Below are 25,893 nucleotides of genomic sequence, written 5' to 3'. Positions count from 1 at the left end.
GGTACACGCAAATGCACGAACACACATGGACACACACAGTCCATCTTAGATGAGCTCAGGTCCAGAAAACCCTTTGGTGTTTCTGAGTGTTGTTGATATATAGGCTTTGCCTTTGCATAAGACTTTTAACTTCTTGTAGATGTACTGATGAACTATGTTCACTGGCCATGGTTTTCATGTGGTAGTCTGTTCCATAATGATGTCAGTTTTTAATGCAGTGGTACACCAGAGAGATCAAAGGTCACAGGCATGCAATGTTGGTTTTCAACTTTAGATTGCAGAGATTTCTCCAGATTTTCAGAAATTTTTGATATTTTGAACTGTAGATGACAAAATCCCTAAATTTATTGCAATCGTACGTTGAAAAAATATTGTTCTTAATCTGTTGGACTATTTGTGCATGTAGTTGTTCACAAAGTGGTGAACCTTGCCCCATTCTTGCTTGTGAAAAGCTGAGCTTTTCAATAAACCTATTTCAAGTTAATTTGTTCACCTGTGGAATGTTATAAACAACATTTTCATCTACTTTCCGTCTTTGGTTGACCGTGTCCTAACTTTTTTGAAACGTATTGCAGACATCAAATTCAAAATGAATATTTGCAAAAAAACAACATATTGTATCCTTTGAACATTAAATATTGTGTCTTTGTAGTGAATTCAATTTGCAAATCATTATATTCCGTTTTTATTTATGTTTTCCACACAATTCCAACTTCATTGCTATTGGGGTTGCACTATTTATGGCCTAAAAAATTTTTAGTGACATTTTTAAATTCACTTTTATAATTTGAATAAGCTGCTTGCTGTTAGTCCAAATTTCTTACACGTCATCATAATACCAGTACGAAGTTTTTCATCACTGATTGTGCAATGTGGATTTATAGTCTCAGTAAATTAACAGGCAAACATAAACACACAAATTCTGATGCCTTTTCTATTCCAAAACTCAATAATGACAACAAAAAGTAATCATCTCAAATAAAGCAAAACTTTAAAAGTTTATGATATATATATATATATATATATATATATATATTGTTGACAGCTTTTATGTATATTGTTTAAAAAAGCTAAGGTTCTTTGAGATTTTCCTTGATTTTTCTCTGACTTGATATTCCAACAAAATTATTCTATATATTTGCCAAATATCAAAGAAAACTATTGACCACAGGACTGTATGTCAGCACCACTTGAGGCCTTACTTAAAACTTTGAACTGTGATTGTTTTCACAACTCACACAAACAAAATTAACATGTAAGGACAAATGAATTTTTTTTTTCATTAGCTCTTTTTAGAGAAAATACAACTGAAAGCGGCCAGTGTCAGTTTTGTCCGGAAACATGTATTCATCTAAAAAATATGGTGTCTTCAAGTAGTTCCTCAATTTCAAACCTTGTTTGTAAGGGTGATGTAAAAAGGAGAAAGTGCTGAGGAAGATCTCAATTAAATTAATCTTCTTGGTATAAATAACGGAAATATTTTAAAAAATATATATTTGATTACTGTTCTTACCAGTCTCGCTGTAGGGAGTGGCTGTGAAACTTGAGTTGAGATGTCAATAATCTTTTCAATCATCTTATCTTCCGGTTCCTTGCTGTAAGCTGCTATCATTTGTCCAGATTCCACTGCCTTTTCCTGTTCTTGTAAACATGGTTGCAGTTTCTCCTGCAAAGAAGAAGTTGTGTCCATCAGATTCATATGATCATTGGTCTGCACCTCTGTAATTAGACTCCCTGATACAGGGAGCTCTGGCTTAGGATTTTTTCTCTGGAACAACTTCAAACATTGTTACCTCTTTAACAGTTTCCATGTCAGAAGTTTTGGTGCTTGACACATCAGGCTTTGCTACGACAGGTTCTTGAATGGAATCTTCAAAAGACTGTTTATCTGAGGCAACAGATGAAACATCTGTCATGGTTACTAACTGTTTTCTCTCCAGTTCTTTTTCTATGGAAGGAACAGGAGCTAAGTTTTTTATCTTGGCAGGTTCTTCCTTCAGTGTTGTAACTGAAACTATTTGTACTCCCTCAGTAGGGGCAGGTACAGGTTTTGGTGCCGTGACTTCAGTTGTGAGCTCAATTTTGACGGGTGAGGTTTTGGACGCTGCCATGTCAGAAGTTGATGTTGCCTGGATTTCTGGTTTTGGAGGCCCATATGTAGGTTGAGACATTTGTTCTGAATCTCCGAGTTGTCCCGACAAAGCTCTTTGAGTTTGGCAGCTCAAGCACAACCATTCCTTCTGTAAAAAAAACAAAAAAAAAAAAAAACAGACCACACAGAACTGTTACAACACACTTTAGAAATATTGAGAAGCAAATAAAACACAAGAGAAATGTATTACAATTAAAGACGTTAGCAGTAACTGAAGAATTTGATTTAAAGATTGTATTTGGAATATTTTCAAAGACAAAGCAATAGCCAAATGCATCAATAAACATTTTACTTTGAGAAATACAAGAGCATAGACACAATGTTGAATACAAGCTAACATACCAAACTAATTCATACTATGACAATTCCATGGAATTTACCTGTATAAAACTATTACACATGTGGATTTAAACCTATTATGCTTTTAACCTATGCACACATTCAATTTCTTCCACCAAGTGTTTTCAAAATAATTTTGCCATGAAATTAAGTCTAATAAAATTAGGTTGTTGTGCCACAGATAATGTTCAAAAACCTTACAGTTAAGACAAAATTATTTACACACCTGTGATTTATATTTGAAAATATGTTCAGTCAGCTTAGAGGTTTGTTTCAGGTTAGAAATAAGGCAAGCATCTCTCGTACGATAAAACAATTTAAATGGAGCATAAATTTTGAAATATATGTAATAAAAATGAACAAAGTAAAACACATTAAAAATACAAATGATTCAACTGTATTTCAGAATAATATGTCAAAAGTTATTGAAATACTTCTAGGTAATCACTGGAAAAATCTTTATAACTCCCCCACCTCCAGCCTCCAGCCCCACCCCAATGACCGTACATGGCTAAGCGGGTAGAGATAATGAATGGATGGATGAAATAATGATAAAAAAAAAAACCTGTCAGCAAGCAAAAGTTCTTCTGTAGCAGACACATTTGTAACATCTTACCAGTTAAATGTTTAAGTCACAATAAAAAAATTAAGTATTTCATTACATTTTGGAAAATGTGCTACACAAAGCTTTATCAAGCTAGAGGACTCCAAAGCACTTCACACTACTTTCAGTCATTCACCCATTTATATGTACATTCACACCGTGAAGATCAAAGAATCAGTTACAAAAGTTAAAATTGCCTCAGAAAATATATATATATATATATATATATATATATATATATATATATATATATATATATATATATATATATATATATATATATATATATATATATATAAACAACACTATGTCATGCCATAGCTGGATTTTAAATCAAACTGTCTTGCTCTAGAAACAGAAAATAATTTATTCTTGTCTTATGACTATGGATTTATTTTCTGTTTTTGGAAATCTTAGATAAATTACAGCATGTTATACTGATTAATCATATTGCATTGAAGCTAATCATCAGTTGTCAGTTCACACAATCATAGTCGAAAATCCAGTGTATTCTCATCAAACTATCACTTCCACTAGCAGCCTGTGGTGGTAAGATAACTGCTATGAGATGGGACTGCACATAACAAGTAGCACAGCAACAGGAATGCTTACCTTGCAGAAGAGCTAATCGCATTTTCAGATAAATTACATTTGGCATAATGACATGTTTTTGGTCCCTCTGTGTGTTATCAATCAGCAAATAATGAACATAAAAGCTGTCAACAGGCAAAGCAAAACGTCTGTACTGGCAACCTAGCAGATCAAATCACAGCAATGCGCCTGCCTCTGCAGAGCCGGCAAGAGTTGTTCTGATACAGGAAGGGGGGAGATTACAATACACACATATTCTGTTTAACACTGTAGAGAAATGTGAATTTGAACATGTGTCTTTAGGAGTTTGAATGATGATGCTGTAGTAACAGAAATGACACTAATGTTTCACATTCTGTTTGTCATACTCAGTACTGTCACCTCAGATATTTTGTAACACAAGAAAAGCATGATTACATGCAAGGCTACAAATCAAATTCACTAAGAATTATTTTCAGTTACATTGAAGATAATTTTCTCTTCAGTCTTTGATAAATAAAGTCTGAACTAATCTAATGCAGAACACAGTTTGACTTGGAGGAAAGCCGACGTTGATGCATTCAGGTTGATTGAAACAAATATGCTGTTGCCCAGTCACTTGCGGTTCACTCAGCAGTATGATAATTATGTTTACTATGGCAGGAGGAGTACATCATCAGGACAGTGTATGGTGCTTATAACTCAGTAAACTAGTAAATGATTTCAATTTGATTATGAACTCATGCATGCTTAGTCTCCAAGATGTTTGGCTGTCTTGTCAGTGAAACGTGATTTTACATACATTACTTTTAAGACTGCTTCTTTTCATTTACATTTTTTAAACTGCTATTCATGTGGTTTATACAGAGCACATCAGCTTAAATTGCATAAATACATTACAGAGCAAGTTAAATTACTACACAGAAACACTGTCTTTGTAAGTCAACGACATGTACCCCATCACGTCTATTTTCAGTAAAATCTTCACACATTTCAGTTTCTCTTTCACCTGCTCTGTCATGCATACGTGGTGCAGTTATAGCGAGCAAGTAAAAACTAGCTTTCGCCTAAGTATGCAAATCAGCAAGCAAGTTGAGATTAATTTTACTTCTGAAAACAAGAACTACTGTGTCAAATCAGTAGTGGCAACTTGTGCTTACATGTAAATATACTGATGGCAGGTATAATCTTGAGAATACTGCTGAAACTAAACCATGTGCTTCGAAAAATATTAATTGTATGGCATGAAAACTAAAGTAAACTTAAGTAAACTAAAGCATAACTTAAAGATTCTTTTGCACTGGGTGCCTTTATTTAGACTAACCCGACAGAAAGGGAGGTTGGAGATATGCTGCAAACATTCTAAGGTCAGGAATCAAACCTTGAATTGGGTAAAAGCTCAACAAACTAAAACAGGTCAACATTGCTGCAACACTCTGATTTCTTTCTTCCATTACCATGTCCTAGGAAGTAAAATTGCATTGTTTTTTTTTTTTTTAACTTCATTTTATAGAAAATACCAATACTGAAAACTATGTTTTTTGGCCAATTGCAAAATATACTCCTTTTATCATTATTCTTAATTATTATTATTATTATTATTATTATTATTATTATTATTATTGTTAACTTAATCTTTCCTGCCACAGTGCCTGCCAATTAGCCACTTGTTTTAAGAGACATGAATCACAAATATGGTTATTGGAAACTTACCATTGCCCTTTTGTCTGATTAAATCTGTTTTATGAGGAGAGAGAGAGCAGGAGCTCCTTGCAGAGAGCCATGGGAACCGCTGCTCTCACAAGCTGCAGTGTGATATGCCTTTTAGGTGAATTGTCTGACCATCACAAAGATCGAGGTTAGGAAATCTTCTGAAACACAATTTGTAGGCATCAGCTTCTGTTTGTATATAAAGAAAATGTTACCAATATCATTATATTATCATATTATTTGGATCAAGTCTAATAAATAGTTAATCAGAATGTTAAGTAAAACAATGACATATCGGTCTAAGCTAGCTTTAAACTTCGTATTTTTCAAAGCAAAACAAGATTTAACTAGAATCACACACAAAAAAGTGTTTTTTGTCATTTCCATCTAATGGCATAATTTCTTAGTCTCCATTGTTGTCATGTTGTTTTTAATTGAGCCAGAGAGGTTCCTATTGATTTTCTGGCACATACCTTTGGGTAGAGGAAAGGCTGCAAATATGTTGGGCTTTCAGCAGCCCCACAGGGCTTCACTCTTTATATATTAAGCCCTGGGATAACAAAGAATGTTGACCTACTAATCTGTAATAAGCAGAGAGCTTCATTTTGCAAACAAGGAAATGCATCCACTGCATTTTTCCACTCTGACAACTGGTGCATCAGCAAACTTAGCTTAAAGCCACAACATCTTTCAAAATAGCAACACTGATTTTGCTTAGGTGAGTGACTGCAGCTTGAGGGATGAACAATATAATAACAAAAACTACCTTTGAAATAAAAACACTCTAAAGAAAGTGAGAATATTGAATATGATGCGTTAAAATTTAAATTATATATTTTTGCAACACAAAGAAATTACAACTTTAGAATAGCATTGGTGTACTGTTTATGGAGACTATGCTAAAACTGTAACAGCATTGCAAGTAAATTATGCTTGATAATTTTTCACACATTACACGACATGCACCTGTACTGAATCAACTCTGTTACTGAAAAACAAAACTTAGTGCTAGGAAAACTTATTAGTGGGGTTAGTTTAACCATAAACCAATATAAAAACAAAAGTTTTGATTAAGATTAGAATATTGGGGAAAGTTAAGTATAAAAAAAAAATCTGTGTCATACCCTAATCAGCTAATTTACTCAAAACACCTGCAAAGTTTTCCTGCTCCTCTAAACTATTTCTGAATTGTCGCTATAAGTTGCACAATCATGGGAAAGACCGCTGACCTGACAAATGTCATAGACACTGTCAACAAGGAGGGAAAGCCACAAATGATCATGAGAAAGAAGCAGGATGTTCACAGGGTTCAGCATCTAAGCATATCCATTCAAACAATTTGAATGAATGTATTTGACATTGAGCTTAAATGCAATAAAAAATTGGCCTTTTTCCCTAATTTTTCCATAATTAGTTATTTTTTTTGTTTCATTTCCATTTATAGTTAATGTTTATATGTTCTGGTGATAAAATATATAGACCTTCAAGAAGTACAGAAGTATCTTTAAAAAGTATTTTTACTGTTATTTTAACACATTTATATTTTCATGTTGGTTCTTAACCATAAAAAATATTTATATGTAATATTTTCCACTTTAAGGTTAAAACCAAATAACTTTTTGTTCCATGTGTTTTTTTTTTTCATAGTTTGCCGTTAATAATAACTACAAATTACCAACATGCATAGTAATTTGGCATGGTGAATGGTAATTTGTTGGTAATTTACAATCATCACATGAATCATTACATTTCAAAGTCCGTTTTAAGATTTTGTTTTCTTTCCTATCTCTTCTTAATGCTGATCTGCTATATATAATGGAAGACATGCTCTTGTTTTTACTTGTATCTTTGTTATGTTTTTTTTTTTTCATTGGTGGACTACATGTACAGGTTATGCCATGCTTTGTCCAGTTGCTGAAGAGATTAAAAATGTCCTTAGAGATCCTTTGCAACTGCTGTTATGTTTGAACACAGTAGCTTGAGATAAACCCAAAGCTTTTCCCACATGATCTTTGCACAAGTAAAACTGGCAGCTAAAATGACATTTCATTTCAAGCCATTCTATAATTAAAATATGCCAGGCCAAATCCTTAGCTGTAGACAGCAATGCCAAAAAATATATGCGCTCCTTTTCTTACTTGTTACACATTTATATAAATGTTGGTATATCAGTCCTCTCAACTTATAACCCTGATAATATTCTTTCTGTAACTTTGAGAATCTAAGTAAATATGATATAAAAAGATACTTCAGCTTTTTATTTCTTATCTTTTTACAAAGATAAACCATCAAACCACCATGCAATAATATTTTCTGCCTTTTTTTCCCAGCCCAGTAGTGTTGCAAAAAAAAATATATATATCAACCAAAAAAATCCATCTAAACTCAACATGCATAGACAAGCAAACTGCCATTCAAACTGTCTCATCTGTCACGTAAAAAGCTTTAGTTGACAAACCATGATACACGTGTGTCCTACTTATCAGACAACAGTCACTCTAAGGCTTTTAATGACATCAGCTGAAGCAACACAGGCAACATGGAGAAATGGACAGACTTTCTCTTTGCACTCAAGATGCCAGAAGCAGACTCCTCCTCTTTCAAATGTTATAAGTCCTTTTCAAATTGAAGTAGCCCACAAAAAAAATGTTATGACAGAAAACTGACAAGAATAAAAAAGGCCAGTAGAAGAGAGTATGCTTATTCTTTCTGTCCAGCTGTCATGGGGTTAGGCTAATTCTGCTTCGCTAAAAGGGATGCATCTGCACTGTACAAATGCAAGAAACAGGAAATTCTCTCCTGCCCTTAGAAGATCAGTTTCTATTTTTAGTGCCTCCTCTGTTGAGATACACATCTGCAAGTTCTATATGTTTTCTTTACAACAACCTGTGATGAAGGTAAACATCTGCTTGCATATGTTATCTAACTCCATAAAAACAAGGCAACATCCTCCCATTTATTTTTCAAAGGGGCTGATTCTTATCTCCAGCAGTGATTGGGTGAGAGGCAGGTTACACCCTGAACAAACAACCATGCCTGCATACATGCATGCTTATCCAAGGACAATTTAGAGGAAATGAACAACCTAACATTGGACTGAGGGCGGAGGCCTTAGTACCCGGAGAGATTCCACAACTATACAGGGAGAACAGGCAAGCTCCATACAGAAAAAAACAGAGAGCAGCATACAAACCTTGTATTACCTAGTTTCTTGAATTCTGTCTCTTAGGGTGTGGGAGATGACTTAGTGACATCTTAAGGGATTAACTATTCAAGATGGCATTCAAAAAAATATTCCATAAGAATAAGTAGAAGGCATTGACACTCGTGAATCCATCAACCTTAACCCGCCTGTGATTAAGGTGTAAAAGCCAGCACACTTGTGTCATTGCCACCCACAAACAATGAAGAAGAAACAGCTGAATTACCAGAAGCCATTGACATCAGAGGGGGCAGACTGACTGACAAGAAACATCAGATTCTATGACGTATTGTATTGTGATGAGCTTAATCCATTTCATACCCACTTATTTGCATATCACAGGGATTTGCTATTTCAAATCTCTGACAGAGTTTGGAGTTTCCCTCGTCCCTGGTTTCCTATTACACCAGATCCCATCTCACTAATGCTGTTGCGCAACCATCAATCATCACTTTAATACTTTTCAGTACTGCCAGTCTGTTGACAAGCCAGTTACGCAACAAATCTGACCTGTCCAGTCAAGAGAGAAAGCACCAAAACAGCCTACATGCAGCATGTTGTCTTGATTGTGTTCTTTTTTTTTTGTTAAATGAGATCCTTAATTCAAAGTCGAGGAGAGAATATCATACATCCAACTAGGATTCCGATTAAAGTCAAAGCCTTATGAAAATCGTAAGTGCAGCAGCTCGCATATGTCACATTTATCAATACTGCTACATAACTTATGTATCTACAACACATATGGCAGCACTGACCCTATAACAAAATTACTTAATCTTGCAGTCTAAAATGCATATTTTAGACTGCAAGATTGTCACTGCTCAGTATACTGGATGCTGAATTTAATTCTGATGGCATTGTTTGCCATTGCTTAAATTAATTTAATAATTATTTGATCAAGATGTAAATAACCTGGAACTCTGGTCATACAAAAAATGATTTAAGGTTATTTGAATGAAAGAAAGTGAAAACGAAAACTTTTGTATCATCAAGAGAAAAAATTGGCATGCAAAAATGACATTATTTTGACTTACATTTGCAGTATGGGGCATAGGATTAAATCCACAGAAATTGCAGACAGTGTTTTTGCATTCAGTGCAGGTGTTGTAATTTGGACTATCTGTTGATCCCACATTCAGTTCAGCCTTACAAAGAGGACAGGTGGACACAGTTGGTGTAGGAAGAACCTTGTTCACCTCTGTGGACAGTGGTGAATCTTCTATTTTTTCTTGAAGTGATGGAGTATGTCTGGTATGTGGAGGAGATGGAGCAGGCTGGTCTTGCAAAGATGGTGGCGTAGGCTTGTCTTTTTGAGGGGGTGGAGCAGGCTTGTCTTTTTGAGGGGGTGGAGCAGGCTTGTCTTGCAAAGGTGGTGGAGCAGGCTTCTCTTGCAAAGGTGGTGGAGCAGCCTTGTCTTTTTGAGGGGGTGGAACAGGCTTGTCTTGCAAAGGTGGTGGAGCAGGCTTGTCTTTTTGGGGGAGTGGAGCAGCCTTGTCTTTTTGAGGGGGTGGAACAGGCTTGTCCTGTTGAGGGGGTGGAGCAGGCTTGTCTTGCAAAGGTGGTGGAGCAGGCTTGTCTTTTTGAGGGAGTGGAGCAGCCTTGTCTTTTTGAGGGGGTGGAGCAGGCTTGTCTTGCAAAGGTGGTGGAGCAGGCCTGTCTTGCAAAGGTGGTGGAGCAGGCTTGTCTTTTTGAGGGGGTGGAACAGGCTTGTCCTGTTGAGGGGGTGGAGCAGGCTTGTCTTTTTGAGGGGGTGGAGCAGGCTTGTCTTGCAAAGGTGGTGGAGCAGGCTTGTCCTGTTGTAGTGGGGGAGCAGGCTTGTCTTGCTGAGGTGGTGGAGTAGTCTTGTCCAGGTGTGGTGGTGGAGCCGGCTTGTCTTGCAAAGGTGGTGGAGCAGGCTTGTCTTTTTGAGGGAGTGTAGCAGCCTTGTCTTTTTGAGGGGGTGGAACAGGCTTGTCCTGTTGAGGGGGTGGAGCAGGCTTGTCTTTTTGAGGGGGTGGAGCAGGCTTGTCTTGCAAAGGTGGTGGAGCAGGCTTGTCCTGTTGTAGTGGGGGAGCAGGCTTGTCTTGCTGAGGTGGTGGAGTAGTCTTGTCCAGGTGTGGTGGTGAAGCCGGCTTGTCTTGCAAAATTGGTGGAGTAGGCTTGTCTTGCTGAACTGGCTCTGATTTCTGTATAGCAGGCATTTTTGTATCTTTGACAGGGGGTATCTTTGGAGAAACTGGTGGTGTGACTTTAGGTGAGGTAGGAGCAGTAGTGGACATCTTCCTTGGAGTAGGTGGTGTGGTTTTAGGTTCATCTTGAACAGCTGATTGTATTAGTGTAGATGCAGAACTAAGAAAAGATGAACCAAAGCCAAACATCTTCCCAGTCACTGATTCAGCAGATTTCGCTGCTGCCACTGGTGCCTTAGGTGCTTTAGGTGCACCAAATCCAAAGAACCCCCCAGATTCTTGTTTAGTAGGCTGAACTGGTGGAGCCATTTTGGTTGGCTGTGTGGGTAGCTTTGCAGGCTGTTGCTGTACTTTTCCAATATCTTGTTTTCCAACATCTTTCTTTACTTCTGGTTTGGTACTTTGAGTAATCTTCATTTGTTGTAGCTTTTCATTTGGTTTTTGCTGGTCAGAACCTGAAACCACTGGCACCTTTTTCACAGAATCTTGCTGAGGTGGAGCAGCAGTTGGCAATGGGGTTGCAGCTTCCATGGAATCTTTTTGGATATGTTTGATTGGTGTAACTGTTTCCTTCTGTACAACAGGAGAAGACCGTGGAATTTCGCTTGGTGTCTGTTTTGCCACGGGAGCTACAGTTGACTCCGAGGCTTTCAATGCCCTCTGCATCTGGCAATTTAGACAAAGCCATTCCTTTGTCTGAAACAAATTAAATCAAACAAAGAAATGTTGTAAACTCAACATACAACAAAGGGTGACCGTCATTTAGTCACAGAATTTCTTTATAAGACAATAATCCAGAGAATGGAAAATAGGTATTATGTGTTTGTTATTAAAATAGTTAATTCAGACAGTTCACATGAGGTCCTAGCATCTCCTATAGAAACAAAATATTTGAGAATCACTTTTTTGTTTTATGACTTGTTTTACCCGTAAGTATTTTCAAATCCAAACTATGACAGAACTGATAACAGTCAAATGCTTGATTAAGCTAATCATTTCCACTGCTAGGATACAAATGTAATATGTCTCTATGCTGAAGCAAATAATTGCAAATGTGACGTTTGTGAAGACGATGCTTACCTCTGATATATTTGAGACTGCATCAAATCCACACTGGTTGCACACTGTAGTCTTGCACTCTGTGCAAGTGTTGTAGTTTTTAAGATCTTTGGAGTCAAAATTTAGCTTGATCTTACAAAGTGGGCACACTGACAGATCAGTCTTAGAAGCATCTTGCCCATTTAGTGGTACTTTAGAGTTATCTGATGGTGATTTTGTCACTTTGGCTGGTTCTGTTGCAATAATTTTAGTCTGCTGTGGTTTCTCAGAATTCTTGTCCTCAGTCTTCTGCACAGAAGTTACCTTAGCATCCCTTACTGGTAATGTTTTAGGAGAAGCGGGTGGTGTAGGCTTTGGAGAGACTCTATCTGTGGCGGACATCTTACGAGGAGAAGGCGGCGTAGTTTTAGGTTCATCTTGAACAGCTGAAGTAATCAGATTGGACGCAGAACTTAAGAAAGACGAGCCAAAGCCAAACATCTTTCCAGTAACTGAGTCTGCAGGTTTTTCTGTTGAAGGCTGTGTTTTAGGGCCTCCAAAGCCAAAGAAGCTACCTGACTCTGGTTTTGCAGCCTGAACTGATGGCGATGCAGTCTTAGGAGGAGAGCTCTCAGGTTTCTTAGGATGTGTTGTGGGTTGTTTTGCTCCCTTCTGCTGTGGTGTAGAAGTAGGCTTGTCTGTAGGTGGACCTCCTTTTGCTTGATCTGTTGGAATAGCAGGCTTAGTAGAAGAAGGAACTTTCTGAGTTTGTTGCTGTGGTGTGTCTGCTTGTACTTTCGGCACATCTGAACATGGCTTTTGTGAGGGTGGTAAAACATCTACATTTGTGGCAGTTGGTGGACCACTTTCATCAGGGACTGAAGCAGATGCACAAGAGACCTCCTTTGTTGGTTCACTAACAGGAAGGAGTTCTGTTTCTCTGGCCTTAATAATGTTAGCAGTGTCTGTGACTGGCTCAGAAATCTCTTGCTTGGAAATATTAGCAGTTGGGGTTTCTTTCTTCTGTTTATGGGCAGGAATATCTTTGCTTGGTGAAGGTTGTGTTTTCATCATTGGGAGGCCTGGGGGTTCAGAAGCTCCAAGAGCTCTCTGCATCTGGCAGTTGAGACACAACCATTCCTTTGCCTGCAAACGCAAAAGTAGAACCAAGAGTTATTTGTAAGGAAAATCTGATATGTGTTATGTTGCTTTGAACAAATAAAAACTGTTTCACATAAATAGTTGAACAGATCGTCAATTAAAAAAAAAACTTGAGTGAGTTAGTATTCATTTACCTTAGAGATATTTGGCATTGGACTAAATCCACATTTGTTGCAAACAGTGGTTTTGCAGTCAGTGCAGGTGTTGAAGTTGGGGGGGTTCTTGGAGTCAATGTTAAGCTCCACTTTGCAGAGTGGACAAGCAACTTGAGCCTGTTTTGTCAATTCCATCTGGCCTTTACCATCTTCTTTCTGCCCTGTTGGAGTAACTTTAGCCTCGTGAGGTTTGTCTATTATCTTTTTGACATGTGTTTTCTGCTCATCATCTTCTTTGACCTCTACTACTGAACCTTTTCTTTGAGGTTCTTTGGCTTGGTATTGTTTTACATCCTCCATGGATTTGAAAAGTTGTCCAGCTGTTGTCTTTATAGTTTCACATTTCTCCTCATTTTCAAATGTGTCTTGAGGTAGTGGAGTTGTCTTCTTGTCTGCGGCAACAGGAGGACCTTGTGTAGGCATTGGTTGTTTGACATCAGAAACAACAGTCCCTACCTCTTCACTTTGAGGAACCAAATACTTTAGAGTACCCTCAGTAGAAAGTAAATTGGTTTTCTCATCTTTTGCTAGATCTGAGGCTGAAGCTGTTTCATCTTTTGATGCCAATGAGGCAGAAGTTTGCAATATGTCTTTCTTTTGAGGCGCACCTTGTGTTTTGTCAATAACGTCAGCTCCTTCTTTAGGAATACTGTGTTTCCTTTCATTGGTCACATCTTTTTTGACAGTACCAGGTGAGGAAACTTGGCTCGGTGATCCCTGAACTTTCTTCAGAGGAGGCTGTACTGAGTCGGCTGCTGCCAGAGCTCTTTGCATCTGGCAAGTCAAACACAACCATTCTTTCACCTGTCAGAAAAACAATGTTACATTATGTTAAAGAAAAAAATGCTTGTATCTATTAAGTAACACATAGTATCAATAAATACATGTTCAAATATGTCAATACAATTCAGTATTACCAGCATTTCTCTAGGAAAGTTCTATGTCCTAGAGACATTTATTATTCAGTGTTCTTCGAAGAGTCAGTATCAAGGGTTGCAACAATGGGAAAGCAAGATCTCTTACCTCTAACTGGTTTGGCATGGGGTCAAATCCGCACTGATTACAAACTGTGTTCTTGCATTCGGTGCAGGTATTGTAGTTAGGTGGATCCTTGGACCCGGTGTTAAGTTCAGCCTTACAGAGCACACAGTTAATGTTTGGTTTGATGGCACCTTTGGAAGCTTCTATAATCTTAGAAGTTTCTGGCTGAGCCTTGTCATCTTTGACTTGCACCAGAGCAGGTCCCTTAGGCTGCTGTGGTTCTGGCTGCTCCTTCTTTTGGGCAGCATGGGATTTGACTTCTTTTGCAGGGGATAACTTGGGAGACACTGGTGGAGTGGTCTTAGGTTGATCTTGAACAGCTGAAGTTATTAAGGTAGATGCAGAGCTGAAAATGGATGAACCAAAGCCAAGCATTTTTCCAGAGACGGACTCCACTGGTTTGTCCACATTAGGCTGAGTTTTACCCTTGCCTAATCCAAAGAAGCTACCTGAATCTTTCTGTGGCACCCCTGTCACATTGCTCTGCTTCTGTTCAGCTTGCCTTGTCTGGCCTGGTGATTTGCTTGGGCCTGATGTTTGCTGCTGTTCTTGTAGGGTTTTCTTAGAAGGAACTGGGCTAGCCTGTTTATTAACCACTTGCTTGTCAGCTGTCTCAGGGGGCTGTGCGGGTGAAGATAATTTCCTCTGAGGTGACTGTGGTGCAGAGGAGAGTTTCTTTTCAGGCTCAGCTGGGCTGGTGATGCCTGCTTGGGATTTTGCCTGAGGCTTGAGAGAAGTAACTCCTGGAGGGTCTGTCACTTCCAGGGCCCGTTCCATCTGACAGGTGAGACACAACCACTCAACCTAAAATCAGAAAGAAATCAAGTTAATAAGAACAACTCTTAGGTTGTGAGTTGTTTATATATTTATCGATTTTTGAAACATCAAATCAAGAAAATTACACTTCTAAAATAGGTTGGTCTTTAACAGTCTATACAGAATAACAATGTGATATACTTTATTTTTTCCTATTCTCTTACCGCAGTTTTGCTTGGCATTGGGTGAAATCCACACTGGTTACACACTGTGTTCTTGCACTGTGTGCATGTATTATAATTGGGTGGATCCTTAGAGCCTATGTTGAGTTTGATCTTACACAGTGGACAGGTGGACTGTTCCAGTTTGACACTTGCATGGGTACCTGCTTCAGATTTCAAAACCTCTGATGGGGTTTTCTCCACTTTAGCCTGTACTGATGGAAGGGTCTTTGTCTGCAATGATGTCTCTGCTTTCTTCTGCTGCTCAAGCTTTTGGGAAGCAGAAGGCTTGATCTCATTTGATTTTGGTTCTGCAGTTGGCTGATTCTCTGACTGCTGTTGCTGTTGTGACATTTTCTCCTGTTCTACTTTTGGAGCTGTAGGTGATTTTGCTTCTTTTGAAGGAGACATCTTGGGAGAAACTGGTGGTGTTGTATTGAGCTGGTCCTTCACCGCTGAGGTTATTAAGGTAGAAGCAGAACTAAAGATGGATGAACTGAAGCCTAACATCTTCCCACCCACTGACTCAGCAGCCTTTGCTCCTTCTGGCTGAGGTTTAGATTCAACAAAGCCAAAGAAGCCTCCAGACTCTTGCTGTTTTGCTGGAGTAGTGCTACTCCGTCTGTGTTCGTGTTGGTTTGCCAGATCTGATGGTTTCTTTTCTTCAGCTTTTAGTTTTTCTTGAGGTGTTTTCTGATCTAGTGCTGGGCTAACTTGTTTTAGAGAAGCATCACTAGATGGAGGTTTGCTTAATGGCACTGACTGTTTTCTCTGTGGTGAAACTCTCCCTGAAGGTTCTCTAGATTGCTCCACAACATCGAGACCATCCTTTTTTGGAGAAGAAGTGAGTTTGGAGGCATCTTTCATCTGAACATCAGTGGATGGAGGAAATTTACTGGGTGAGGTTTGGGACTTTAAAGCAGGAGGGCCTGGAGGTTCATTTGGTCCAACTGTTCTCTTCACCTGACATGTAAGACACAGCCATTCTTTTACCTGAAATACAGTAAAAACAAAATTAGGTGTTGATTTAAGAACAAACATAAAAATTTAGAGGTGTGCCGATCGATCGGCCACCGATCATAATCGGCCGATTTCCGTGAAAAATGTATGATCGGTGATCGCCGATTGCCGATCACACAAACCGATCACCTGCATCTCATTTCGCAGCCTGCCTGTGCAGCTGGTCTTCTCTTTCCTTCACACTGCGCAAACGCGCAGCAACAAATCCTAAGCGATGTGGAACTATAACGCTCTGAGAGAATGGAGAAGTTTGCATGATGCGCGGAAAATTGAAGCACGTGGGGTGAAGCATGTCAAAATGCATCAACACGACGAATCTAATATGGCATAAAAACAATGCCATAGTTGATGGAGTTTGGTTATATCGAGGCTCACTGCAGTAAAAAAAAAAAGACATATGGAGCGACCAGATAGCAGGTAAAGCAGCGCACAGCTACAAACACTCACCCGGATTAGCATGACGGTCAGAAAGATAAACAAATAACCTGCAAAATGATTTAAGTCTTCGAGCTGCGATGTAAGACGCTGGTTCTGCTCTCGCTGTTGAACCGCTGCTACGCTACAATATTTCACAGACGGAGCGCCGCTTCTGCTCCACCTGGTAGTGACTCACACCGAACCTTTGCTTAAAGCTGCAACATCTAACTTAAAAAAATAAATTTTACATACATATTAAAACTTTCGCTGACCTAACATGAGACAGATGATCTCTGAAAAAATAATCAATCTCCTCCCTGATCTGCATAATTACTCCGCTCAGTCAGAAACAGCCACTCAGAGCTAGCAGTAATCAGCTAGCCGCCATGCTAACAGGACGTTTTCATTCAGTAACTCAGGATTGTTTATTGTAATTGAACCTGTATTTGCCTTTGAATGTAAAGTTTTATGCTTGAATTTTTTGGCAATGTTGAGAGGTTTTATTTTGACTCTGCATTATTTAGCCTCTTCAGAGCCTTCATATGTTTTCAGTCTGTTAAAGATAGTATTACCGATAGCAGTACAACTTGCACAATGCCTGTTTTGTTTTTTCTTGGAAAAAGTTATTAAAAACAAGCTTTTGTCTCTAAATTAAGGTGAATTCATGGTTCCTTTTTCCACATAATGTAACCGGTAGTGCTTATGATTAAAAAATGATAATTATGTGATCGGTATTGGTGATCGGCCCTCATGGGTGATCGGAATCCGCAGGAAAAAACCTGATCGACACATCTCTATTAAAATTCTAATAAAAGCCAGTTTGTCTACATAATGAAGAAAAATAAGAGTACAAGTGAAAAGATCTGAAGTACATAAAACAAATTGACCTGATTAACTTTATTTCTCACAGGAGAAGCTTTGCTTCAGTACTTACCTCACCCATGGGCATGGGGTTAAATCCACATTGGTTACAAACTGTGGTCTTGCATTCAGTGCAGGTATTGTAATTTGGAGTCTGCTTGGAGCCGATGTTCATCTCACCCTTACACAGTGGACAGATAGTTGGCCCTCCATCTGAACATCTTGGAGAGACTGATAGAGCTTTGTCTTCTTTCTTCAGCTGAGATTCCCCTGGTTTTGCAGAAAGAACCTTTGGCTCTCTAGCTGGTGACATTTTGGGAGAAACTGTAGGTGTACTTTTTGGTGAAATCTTTGGTGAGACAGACATCTTGCCAGAGAGTTGGGGTGGTGCAGACATCTTACGAGAACCAGGTGGTGTAGTTCGTGATTCAGCAGCCGATATCAGATTTGATGCCGAGCTGAAAATAGATGAACCAAATCCAAACATCTTTCCACCCAAGGATTCGGTTGTTTTTGAGGCCTCAGATACTGTTTTAGTATCTTTTGAGAGCGTTGTTTTTTCTGATTCCTCTGGTTTCACCTTCATGTATTTTGGGTCACACTCACTTTCCTGGCCAGTCTGTCTCTGGGTACTTGTTACTCTTTGGTCAGTCGGAGGTGATTGACCAGTGCTTGGGCTAGGCTGTATTTTCACTTCTGGTTCTTTAGCAGCAGGTGGTACAACTGCATGCTGTGTTCTCTGAGGAGAAGCAGGTGTGGAGCTCCTCTCCTTTTTAGATGAATCAGTTAGTGGGGCTTCTATCTTTTTGTCAGACAATTCCTTCTTTAGACTTTCCTCTTGTTTAGGAGGTGGGATTTTCTGACGTACAGTTAATGATGAACCTTTGTTTGTTTCAGTCTCTGGTTTTATGGAAGGTCCGGTGACATCAGAGGCACTGAGAGCTCTTTGCATCTGGCAGTTCAAACATAGCCATTCTTTGACCTGGAGGGAGAAAAACATAAACCAAAAGGACTTAAGTAAGATGTTATATATATACAAGATGTTGAGTGAATCCCAGACCACATTTGTTTTTAAGACATAAACACATTTACAAAATATTACTTTTCTTACCTCTGACACATTTGGCATTGGGTTAAATCCACACTGGTTGCACACAGTGGTCTTGCAATCTGTGCATTTTTTGTAGTTGGGAGGATCTTTGGAAGCAATATTGAGTTCAGTCTTACATAGAGGACAGGTAGAGTGGTCAGTCTTTTGACTATCTGAAGATATTACATCTTTATTTACTTTGGCTTGCAGCAATGGAGAGTGACTAGTTTGCTGAACTTGCTCTGGTTTCTTCTCTGAGTCAGATTTCTGAACTGGAATTGATTTGGTTCCCTTTGCTGCTGGAAGTTTGGGAGAAACTGGTGGTGTTTTTGATTCATCTTGTACTGCAGAGGTTATAAAATTGGAAGCAGAACTCAACATTGAAGAACCAAAGCCAAACATTTTTCCTCCAAGTGACTCAGTAGGTTTTCCAGCTTCTGGTTGAGGCTTGGAACCACCAGATTTTAAGGACCTCCCATCTTCCTCTTTTGTTGATGTAATACCACTCTTTTTTTGTTCAGTTTGACTTGTCTGGTCTGATGGCTTATTGTAACCTGTCTTTTGGTCTTGTTCCAGAATTTTTTGACTGGCTTCTGGTATGACCTGTTTTCTTAATTCGGGTCCTTTCTTGACTTCGGCTTTTGCTGATTGCTCAACTGATTTTTGTGATTTGTGCTGCGGGGAGCCTAATTCCTTAGAATTAGCAGGTAGTGAAATTTCTTTCTCTTGTAAGGGTGTTTCTTTCCTCATAGCATCAGCAGATGCAGGTGTTTTGTTTGGAGAGGCTCGTAATTTCATCACAGGTGTTCCTGGAGGCTCAGATGCTCCAAGTGCTCTTTGCACCTGGCAGTTGAGACATAACCACTCTTTGATCTACAATAGAACAAACATAATTAGATATTCAGATCGATTTTTCTAGAAAACAGAGCAAAGGATTGTAGTTTGTAATTATATGTTTATATAGCTTAGAATCCTCTTTTAATAAATATTTATTAAAAAACAGGTAGAGCTAAAAAAACAAAAATATTTTTTTTAGCAAATGTTTTCTTGCTTCTTAAACTCCAGATCTTACCTCCTTTACATTTGGTGTGGGATTAAATCCGCATTGGTTACAGACAACGATTTTGCACTCTGTGCAGGTGCTGTAGTTTGGAGGGTCCTTGGTGCCCACATTCAGTTTTACTTTACAGAGAGGACAGGTGGAATCAGATATTCTGGAAATAAGTGGTGAGGCTGATTCTTTCTTTGGCAGTTCTGAGGGAAGTTTATCTGCTTTTGGCTGCACTGGTGTGGGACCTGGGGTTTGTTGTACCTGCTGTGGCTTTTTCTCCTGCTCTTGCTTTTTGACTGTGAGAGATTTGGGATCCTTTGCAGGGGACAACTTCGGAGAAACAGGTGCTGTAGTTTTGGGATCATCTTGGACAGCTGAAGTAATCAAAGTTGAAGCAGAGCTAAAGATGGAGGTACCAAAACCAAACATTTTCCCAGTCACTGATTCCGCAGGTTTTGCTGCATCACTTTGACTTTTAGGAGCACTAAAACCAAAGAGGCCTCCAGACTCTTGCGTTGTGGCACTTCCAGTTTTTTGTGGAGGCTTGATGGTCTGGCCGGTTTGTTTCTGAGGATCTATCCTTTGGCTCTGCTGAGGTGTCTTTTGTCCAGGAGCTTGTACATCTTGCCTTTGGCTTACTGGTCCTTCAGTCTTGACTTGTTTTGCTGCTACTGTTGATTCTTTTTTCTGAGGAGAACCGGGAGCAGAAGTCCTTTCAGGTCCAGGTGATGTTGCAGTTGTCTTTTTAAATGAATCAGCCAAGAGCGTTTCTTTCTGTGGTTCAGTTCCTGCAGCAGCTCGTTTCACCTGGCAATTCAGACAAAGCCACTCCTTTTCCTTTAAGAAAACAAGAAAGAAAGTCAGATATGAATGAACTGCATCTAGCATAAGTTTAGGCTATTACATTTTAAACAAAATTCCACACAGAAATCCCAATATTATTGAATGAAAGGACTGTAATGACATAAACAACGATAACACTGAATTTATGATCACTTTCTCATACAAAGATAATTAAGAAATAAACTATGTGGTAGAAGTTACCTTTTGAAATGTATTTCATTTCAGAAAAAATACTTTATTGTAAAAGTGGATTAAAACAGGTTAAAATAACACAATAATCAATTTGCTTCATAAAGTGAAACTTCATCAGTTTTAACTCTTGTTCAACATGATATGATTTATGATGGTTGAGAACCATGGTAAGGATGTGTAAAACCTTAGCAAATACATTGGGAACCTTGTTACACGCAATGGAATCATGACGTTTTTGTAATGCCGTGGGATTTTAAATAAAAGTCTGGTGATCTCTAATAGAAAAAAATGAAATTTTTTCTAGTCTTTCCAAATGAATACAGCAATGTTTCAGTAGAAACAACATCTGCCTTCTTTAATGGCAATCACAGCCTCTAAAACTAAACTCTACTGAAAACCTATTGGGTGAGGTAAAGAGAAAATAACCTAGGAGATGGACTCTTAAAGATGAGGAGAGAAGTACAAAGAACAAAATTCAAATTTCCCTCTCTCTGTGTGTCTCAACCACGAATAAATGCACTGAAACCAATGTTTGGATTTTACAAAATATTTTTGTGTGAGGTTTTGCTACATTAGAAAATAATTATTTATTTTAAATTAATAAATACAAACAACAAATCCCCCTACAAACCTTTACAACTGGTACTAAAAATGTTAATTGTGTATATTGCTCAAGGGTTGCATTTTTTTTTCATATCATTTTTTATTTCAGTTCTATTCAAGAACTACTTTATCCATGCTCTTAAACAATAAGATCATGTAGCCCTGGATTGTCCTTGGTAAGCTAGATAGTTACTGTGCATTGAGTTACAGCGTCCAGTGTCGGGTTCTATGTGCTTCAGGTAGCACCAAACTTGCCATTCTGTTTATCCATTCTGTATTCCCAAAATCTGTCTGTTTGCATATATGCAGAGTGTGCTTTGACATGGAAAGGTAAGCTAATTTGCAGTCAACATTGTTTATTGGCAAGGACAATCACCTGTTGTTTTAAATTATGGTAAAATATTCTCTGAATTCTGTATGTATTAGCTTTAGTCTCTCTCCAAAAACAAATGCAGCACAGACAAAATATTTTCTACAAGACACAGGGTTGTATAAGAATAAGCGATACTTCTTGATTGAAAAACTGCTTTATCTCTGTAAGAAATAACTTTGCCCACGAAGCGATGAAGTTGTCTAGAAAAGAGCCTACGTGAAAATGTTAATTATTTGTTATACTATCAATTATTTTTCTTTCCAGATTTATCCAATGAATATTACAAGTCTTACCTCTTTTATATTTGGCATGGGGTTGAATCCACACTGATTGCAGACAGTGCTTTTGCATTCTGTGCAGCTGTTGAAGTTGGGAGGATCCTTTGAGCCAACATTAAGCACCATCTTACAAATCGGACAAATGGATTGGCCCTTGTCGATAGGATTGAGGGAGGCTGTCGCTGCCTTTGGAGCCTCTGCAGAGGATTTTCCTGCTTTCTGGACTGCTGACTGAGTCTTTTTCTCCTGAGGTTGTTGCTGCTTTTTTTCTATTTCTAACTTTTGGCCAGAAGCTGCCTTACTGTCCTTTGTGAGCTGCATTTTTGGAGAAACTGGTGGTGTGATTTTGGGTTCATCCTGAACAGCTGAGCCAATTAAGGTAGATGCAGAACTAAAAAGAGAGGAACCAAAACCAAACATCTTCCCAGTTACGGACTCATCTGGTTTTGCAGATTCACTTTTTGCACCACTACTAAAGCCAAATAAACCTCCAGATGCCTGCTGTGGAGCTGGAGAGACCCTGCCTTGCGTTTGGCCAGGTTGACCACTCGGATGCATTTTTGGAGATCCTGATGCTCGCTGAGTCTCTGGTGTCATTCTCTGAGCTTGACCTAAACTGGCACCTGGTTTTGGATTTTCTGGTCCTTTAGGAGGTTCATCGCTAGCTGGCACTTTTGTTGGTTTAGACTGTAGTTTCGGTGATGAACCTGGTGCTGAAATGTCCTTTTTTGTAGGTTCACCAGGTGGTGGTTTCTGGTTTTGAGGAGCAGACAGCCTTTTCTTAGGAGGTCCTGGTGGCTCTGAAGTTCCTTGAGCTCTTTGTATTTGGCAGTTTAGGCAAAGCCACTCATGCCCCTACATAATAGTTAAAAACATAAAGATACAGCTACATTAGTACTTGAACGTAAAAAAAAAAAAAAAAAAAAAAAAATATATATATATATATATATATATATATATATATATATATATATATATATATATATATGTGTGTGTGTGTGTGTGGGTGTGTGTGTGTGTGTGTGTGTGTGTGTGTGTGTATAATGAAGCCACTACTTACATCAGTGTCTGGAGGACTGAAGCCACATAAGCTGCACACCTCAGTTTTACACTGTGTGCAGGTTTTGTAGTTAGGTGATTCCTTGGTATGGATATTAAGTTCTGTTGTGTTACACACTGGGCAAAGAGGTTTAGAAACTGCTTTTGACTGAGGTTTGGCTTTCGTTGCTCCCAATGACGGAGATCCAACAGGTGTCACTTCAGGTGTGCCTGGGCACTTAATGTCATGTTGTCTATCGGATATCTGATTTTTGCCCCCTTTCTGCTGTTGTCCTACCTTAGGTGAGTGCTGTTGTTGTCTAGTTTTTGGTGATGACTGCTGTTGTTGGCTTACTATCTCTGGCCCAGTCTTTGTGGGACCCTGTACCCCAGCCTTTAAAAGTTCTTGATTTTGTACACTAGTCTTAGCAGGGTCCTGTTGTTCTTTCAACTTGGGTGGAACCTGTTTTGAAGATACTGGTTGTGCTCCATCCTTTTCTGGAACCTGATGTTGAACTCCAGGCTTTGGTGAACTCTGCTGGGGTGGATCTTTAGTTTGTTGTCCTGCAGGTTTGTTTGTTGGTGGAGCTGTCTGTCCATTGCCACGTAGCTGTGGTGATCCCTGTTTAGGGAGAGGCTGGGATTTTTGCATAAGAGGACCCTGGTTGGATTTTTGGGGTGCCTGTTCTTGTTGCGTGTTCTTTCCAGGGCCAGGTCCGGGTTGTGGTTCTCCTGAAGCTTTCCTCCCCTGTTGAGGAGGTGACTTTTTATCCCCTTCCCCATCATCTCCGAACAAGCCAAACTTATTCACAGCAGAAGACATAGCATTCAGGGGATTCGCCCCACTGAGAAATTTGGAGGAGAACATGGCTGGGTCTGCTTCTTCTACTTTGTCCTCCTCCTCCTCCTCACTGGAACTAGAGTCTATAAGGCTGTCAGAGTCAGAGCAGGAGCTGTCCCCTCTTTCACCCGGCTCTCCAGCAGAGGCCTGGGCTGGAGCCGCACCTGAGGAGAGGGCATCTACAGCCCTTCTGCTGCTGCTGCTACTGCTGCTGCTGCTGCTTCCAGGGCTCTCCTCTGGCTCAGCGTCTACATCAGACTTCCTAAATGCACAACAGAAAAGGAGAAATGAAGTGTGAAATAACAACGAGCAAGATAGGGGGAGAGATTACAAAGAGCTTACGGAATTTTGAACCGCGCACACATCTGATGCTTTTTGAGCCAATTTAAATTCAGTATGACAATCTATTTTTTGTACAATGCATTTCAGCAACAAGACAGTTCAAAGTGCTTTGCATCATAAAATTACAAAAGTAAAAGCTCATAAAAACATAAAACAGTCACCAGTTGAAGAACCAATGACAAACATTGCGTTTTGTCAAGTACCATCGTTAAAATCGTCAAAAGACATCAAATATGCTGATCAATGCTCCAGTGATTATGGGTTGATAGCAAAGCTCAACAGGTGGGTTTTTAGCCCTGATTTAAAGGAACTTTGTGTTTCGGCTGTTTTGCAGTTTTCTGGAAATTTGTTCCAGATTGGTGGTGCACAAAAGCAGAATGCTGCTTCTCCATGTTTGATTCTGGCTCTGGGGACACAGAGAATGTCAGGACCATAAGGCCTGAGTGATCTGGAAGGCTGGGACATATAGCCAAACTATATGTGATTGGAACATATAATTAACAAATTACTTAAATATTGTGGATTTTTGTTTTCTTGGGCAATCACAATAAACAGTGCGCTACATCATTCAGACAAAACATTATGACTGCCCTTATCTGCCAGGCCTGGTTTACCCAAATACCCTACAGGTACTTAAATGTATCACTTTTCTATCAGCATACTTCACTCCCTCAGCAATATCTACTGGATCAGACCACATGGGCCAGCCTGCACTTCCCATATGCGTCAGTGAGCTGATTTTTAATAAGTACCGACCCCTGCAGACAAGGAAAATCCCAATAGAGGTGCAGTTTTGAAGATGCTTTACCCCAGTCATTTTATCATCACAATTGGGTTCTTGTGAAGTTGGTTTAATTTTTTTAAGGATAAACCAAATGTCCTGCTTCTAGATTCTTTTTACTGACTGACTGTATTCCACCTACTAACAGGTGCCATTGTGATGAGAAAATCAGTGGCTTGTCAATGGTCATAATGTGTTTGACGCCTTGAAAAAGAACATTTGAACTGAATAAATATTTTCTCCTTTTTGATATAAATACAATTATATCAAATGAACAAAATGTGCTTTCCATGCTTCAAATAGGATTTCTTCATAAAAAGAAAAAGAAAAAAAAAATAAAATAAAACCATTCCTAATAAATGTCCACTTTGATCCTCTCGATTCACTCTATCTTCTGCTGCTTTCAGCACCACGGACAGTGTTCGAGCCGCTCCGATGATCACGCGTGATCTCTTTCCTGCAATGTAATAAAGCAGTCCAACGTGCAGCGACGAAGGAGATCCTCAACCCGCTACAACTGGCTCTGCTGCTGCAGCCAGCACATATTCAGATTGGGCTGTTAATCCCCGTCCACAATGAAAGAATCGCATCACCCCAGTGATGTTAGTCCAAGAGAGAGAAATCTTTTGCAGGATATGTTTTATAGCAACAACACAGGTAAATACGGGGAAATCTAAGAGACTCTCTCTCTCTCTCTCTCTCTCTCTCTCTCTCTCTCTCTCTCTCTATGAAGAAACTGCAGGCACATCCGGGTAGGGAGCCACCAAATCATGCATCTTAGTAAATTCTTCTTTCTAAACACCCACTTCACTAAAAATGCAAAGCTTAAAGGGGGTGCAGGTCCGTGCGGGGAAACGACCTCTCTAAGTGAGTGATTATATCTGCTTTTAGCATAACGTTATGACTGCTTTGCTCTGCCCACGAGCACCCATAGTCGGATCTGATGTTATCACAGCAGATGATCTGTGTGGAGAACACAGCATGACTGACACAAGACCTTTCTGAACGAGAATACATCCACGACAGGTCCAAGAGTGAGAAAAACA

General features: G+C 39.1%; 1 protein-coding gene across 1 annotated transcript in view; it reads right to left on the bottom strand.

The window, feature by feature from the left end:
* The window catches only part of pclob (piccolo presynaptic cytomatrix protein b), a 61,606-nt gene extending 37,643 nt beyond the window's left edge, over positions 1-23,963 (bottom strand). Inside the window, exons 1-13 of the mRNA XM_088006297.1 lie at positions 22,906-23,963; positions 21,861-22,700; positions 19,578-20,393; positions 18,527-19,378; positions 17,489-18,397; positions 15,121-16,110; positions 14,123-14,944; positions 13,079-13,903; positions 11,826-12,929; positions 10,500-11,441; positions 9,612-10,418; positions 1,794-2,240; positions 1,514-1,666 (exon numbers count right to left, since the gene is read on the bottom strand). Coding sequence (XP_087862423.1) covers positions 1,514-1,666; positions 1,794-2,240; positions 9,612-10,418; positions 10,500-11,441; positions 11,826-12,929; positions 13,079-13,903; positions 14,123-14,944; positions 15,121-16,110; positions 17,489-18,397; positions 18,527-19,378; positions 19,578-20,393; positions 21,861-22,700; positions 22,906-23,751 — 10,353 coding nt within the window. The 5' untranslated portion in view covers positions 23,752-23,963. The remainder of the gene's footprint in view (positions 1-1,513; positions 1,667-1,793; positions 2,241-9,611; positions 10,419-10,499; positions 11,442-11,825; positions 12,930-13,078; positions 13,904-14,122; positions 14,945-15,120; positions 16,111-17,488; positions 18,398-18,526; positions 19,379-19,577; positions 20,394-21,860; positions 22,701-22,905) is intronic.
* Positions 23,964-25,893: the final 1,930 nt, after the last annotated feature.

This window comes from Poecilia mexicana, unplaced genomic scaffold (genome assembly GCF_051168715.1).
Source record: "Poecilia mexicana isolate PSO_F unplaced genomic scaffold, ASM5116871v1 scaffold_6, whole genome shotgun sequence".
NCBI lineage: Eukaryota > Metazoa > Chordata > Actinopteri > Cyprinodontiformes > Poeciliidae > Poecilia > Poecilia mexicana.
The sequence above is the reverse complement of the archived record's forward strand: the minus strand, read 5'-3'. Positions and strand labels throughout refer to the sequence as shown.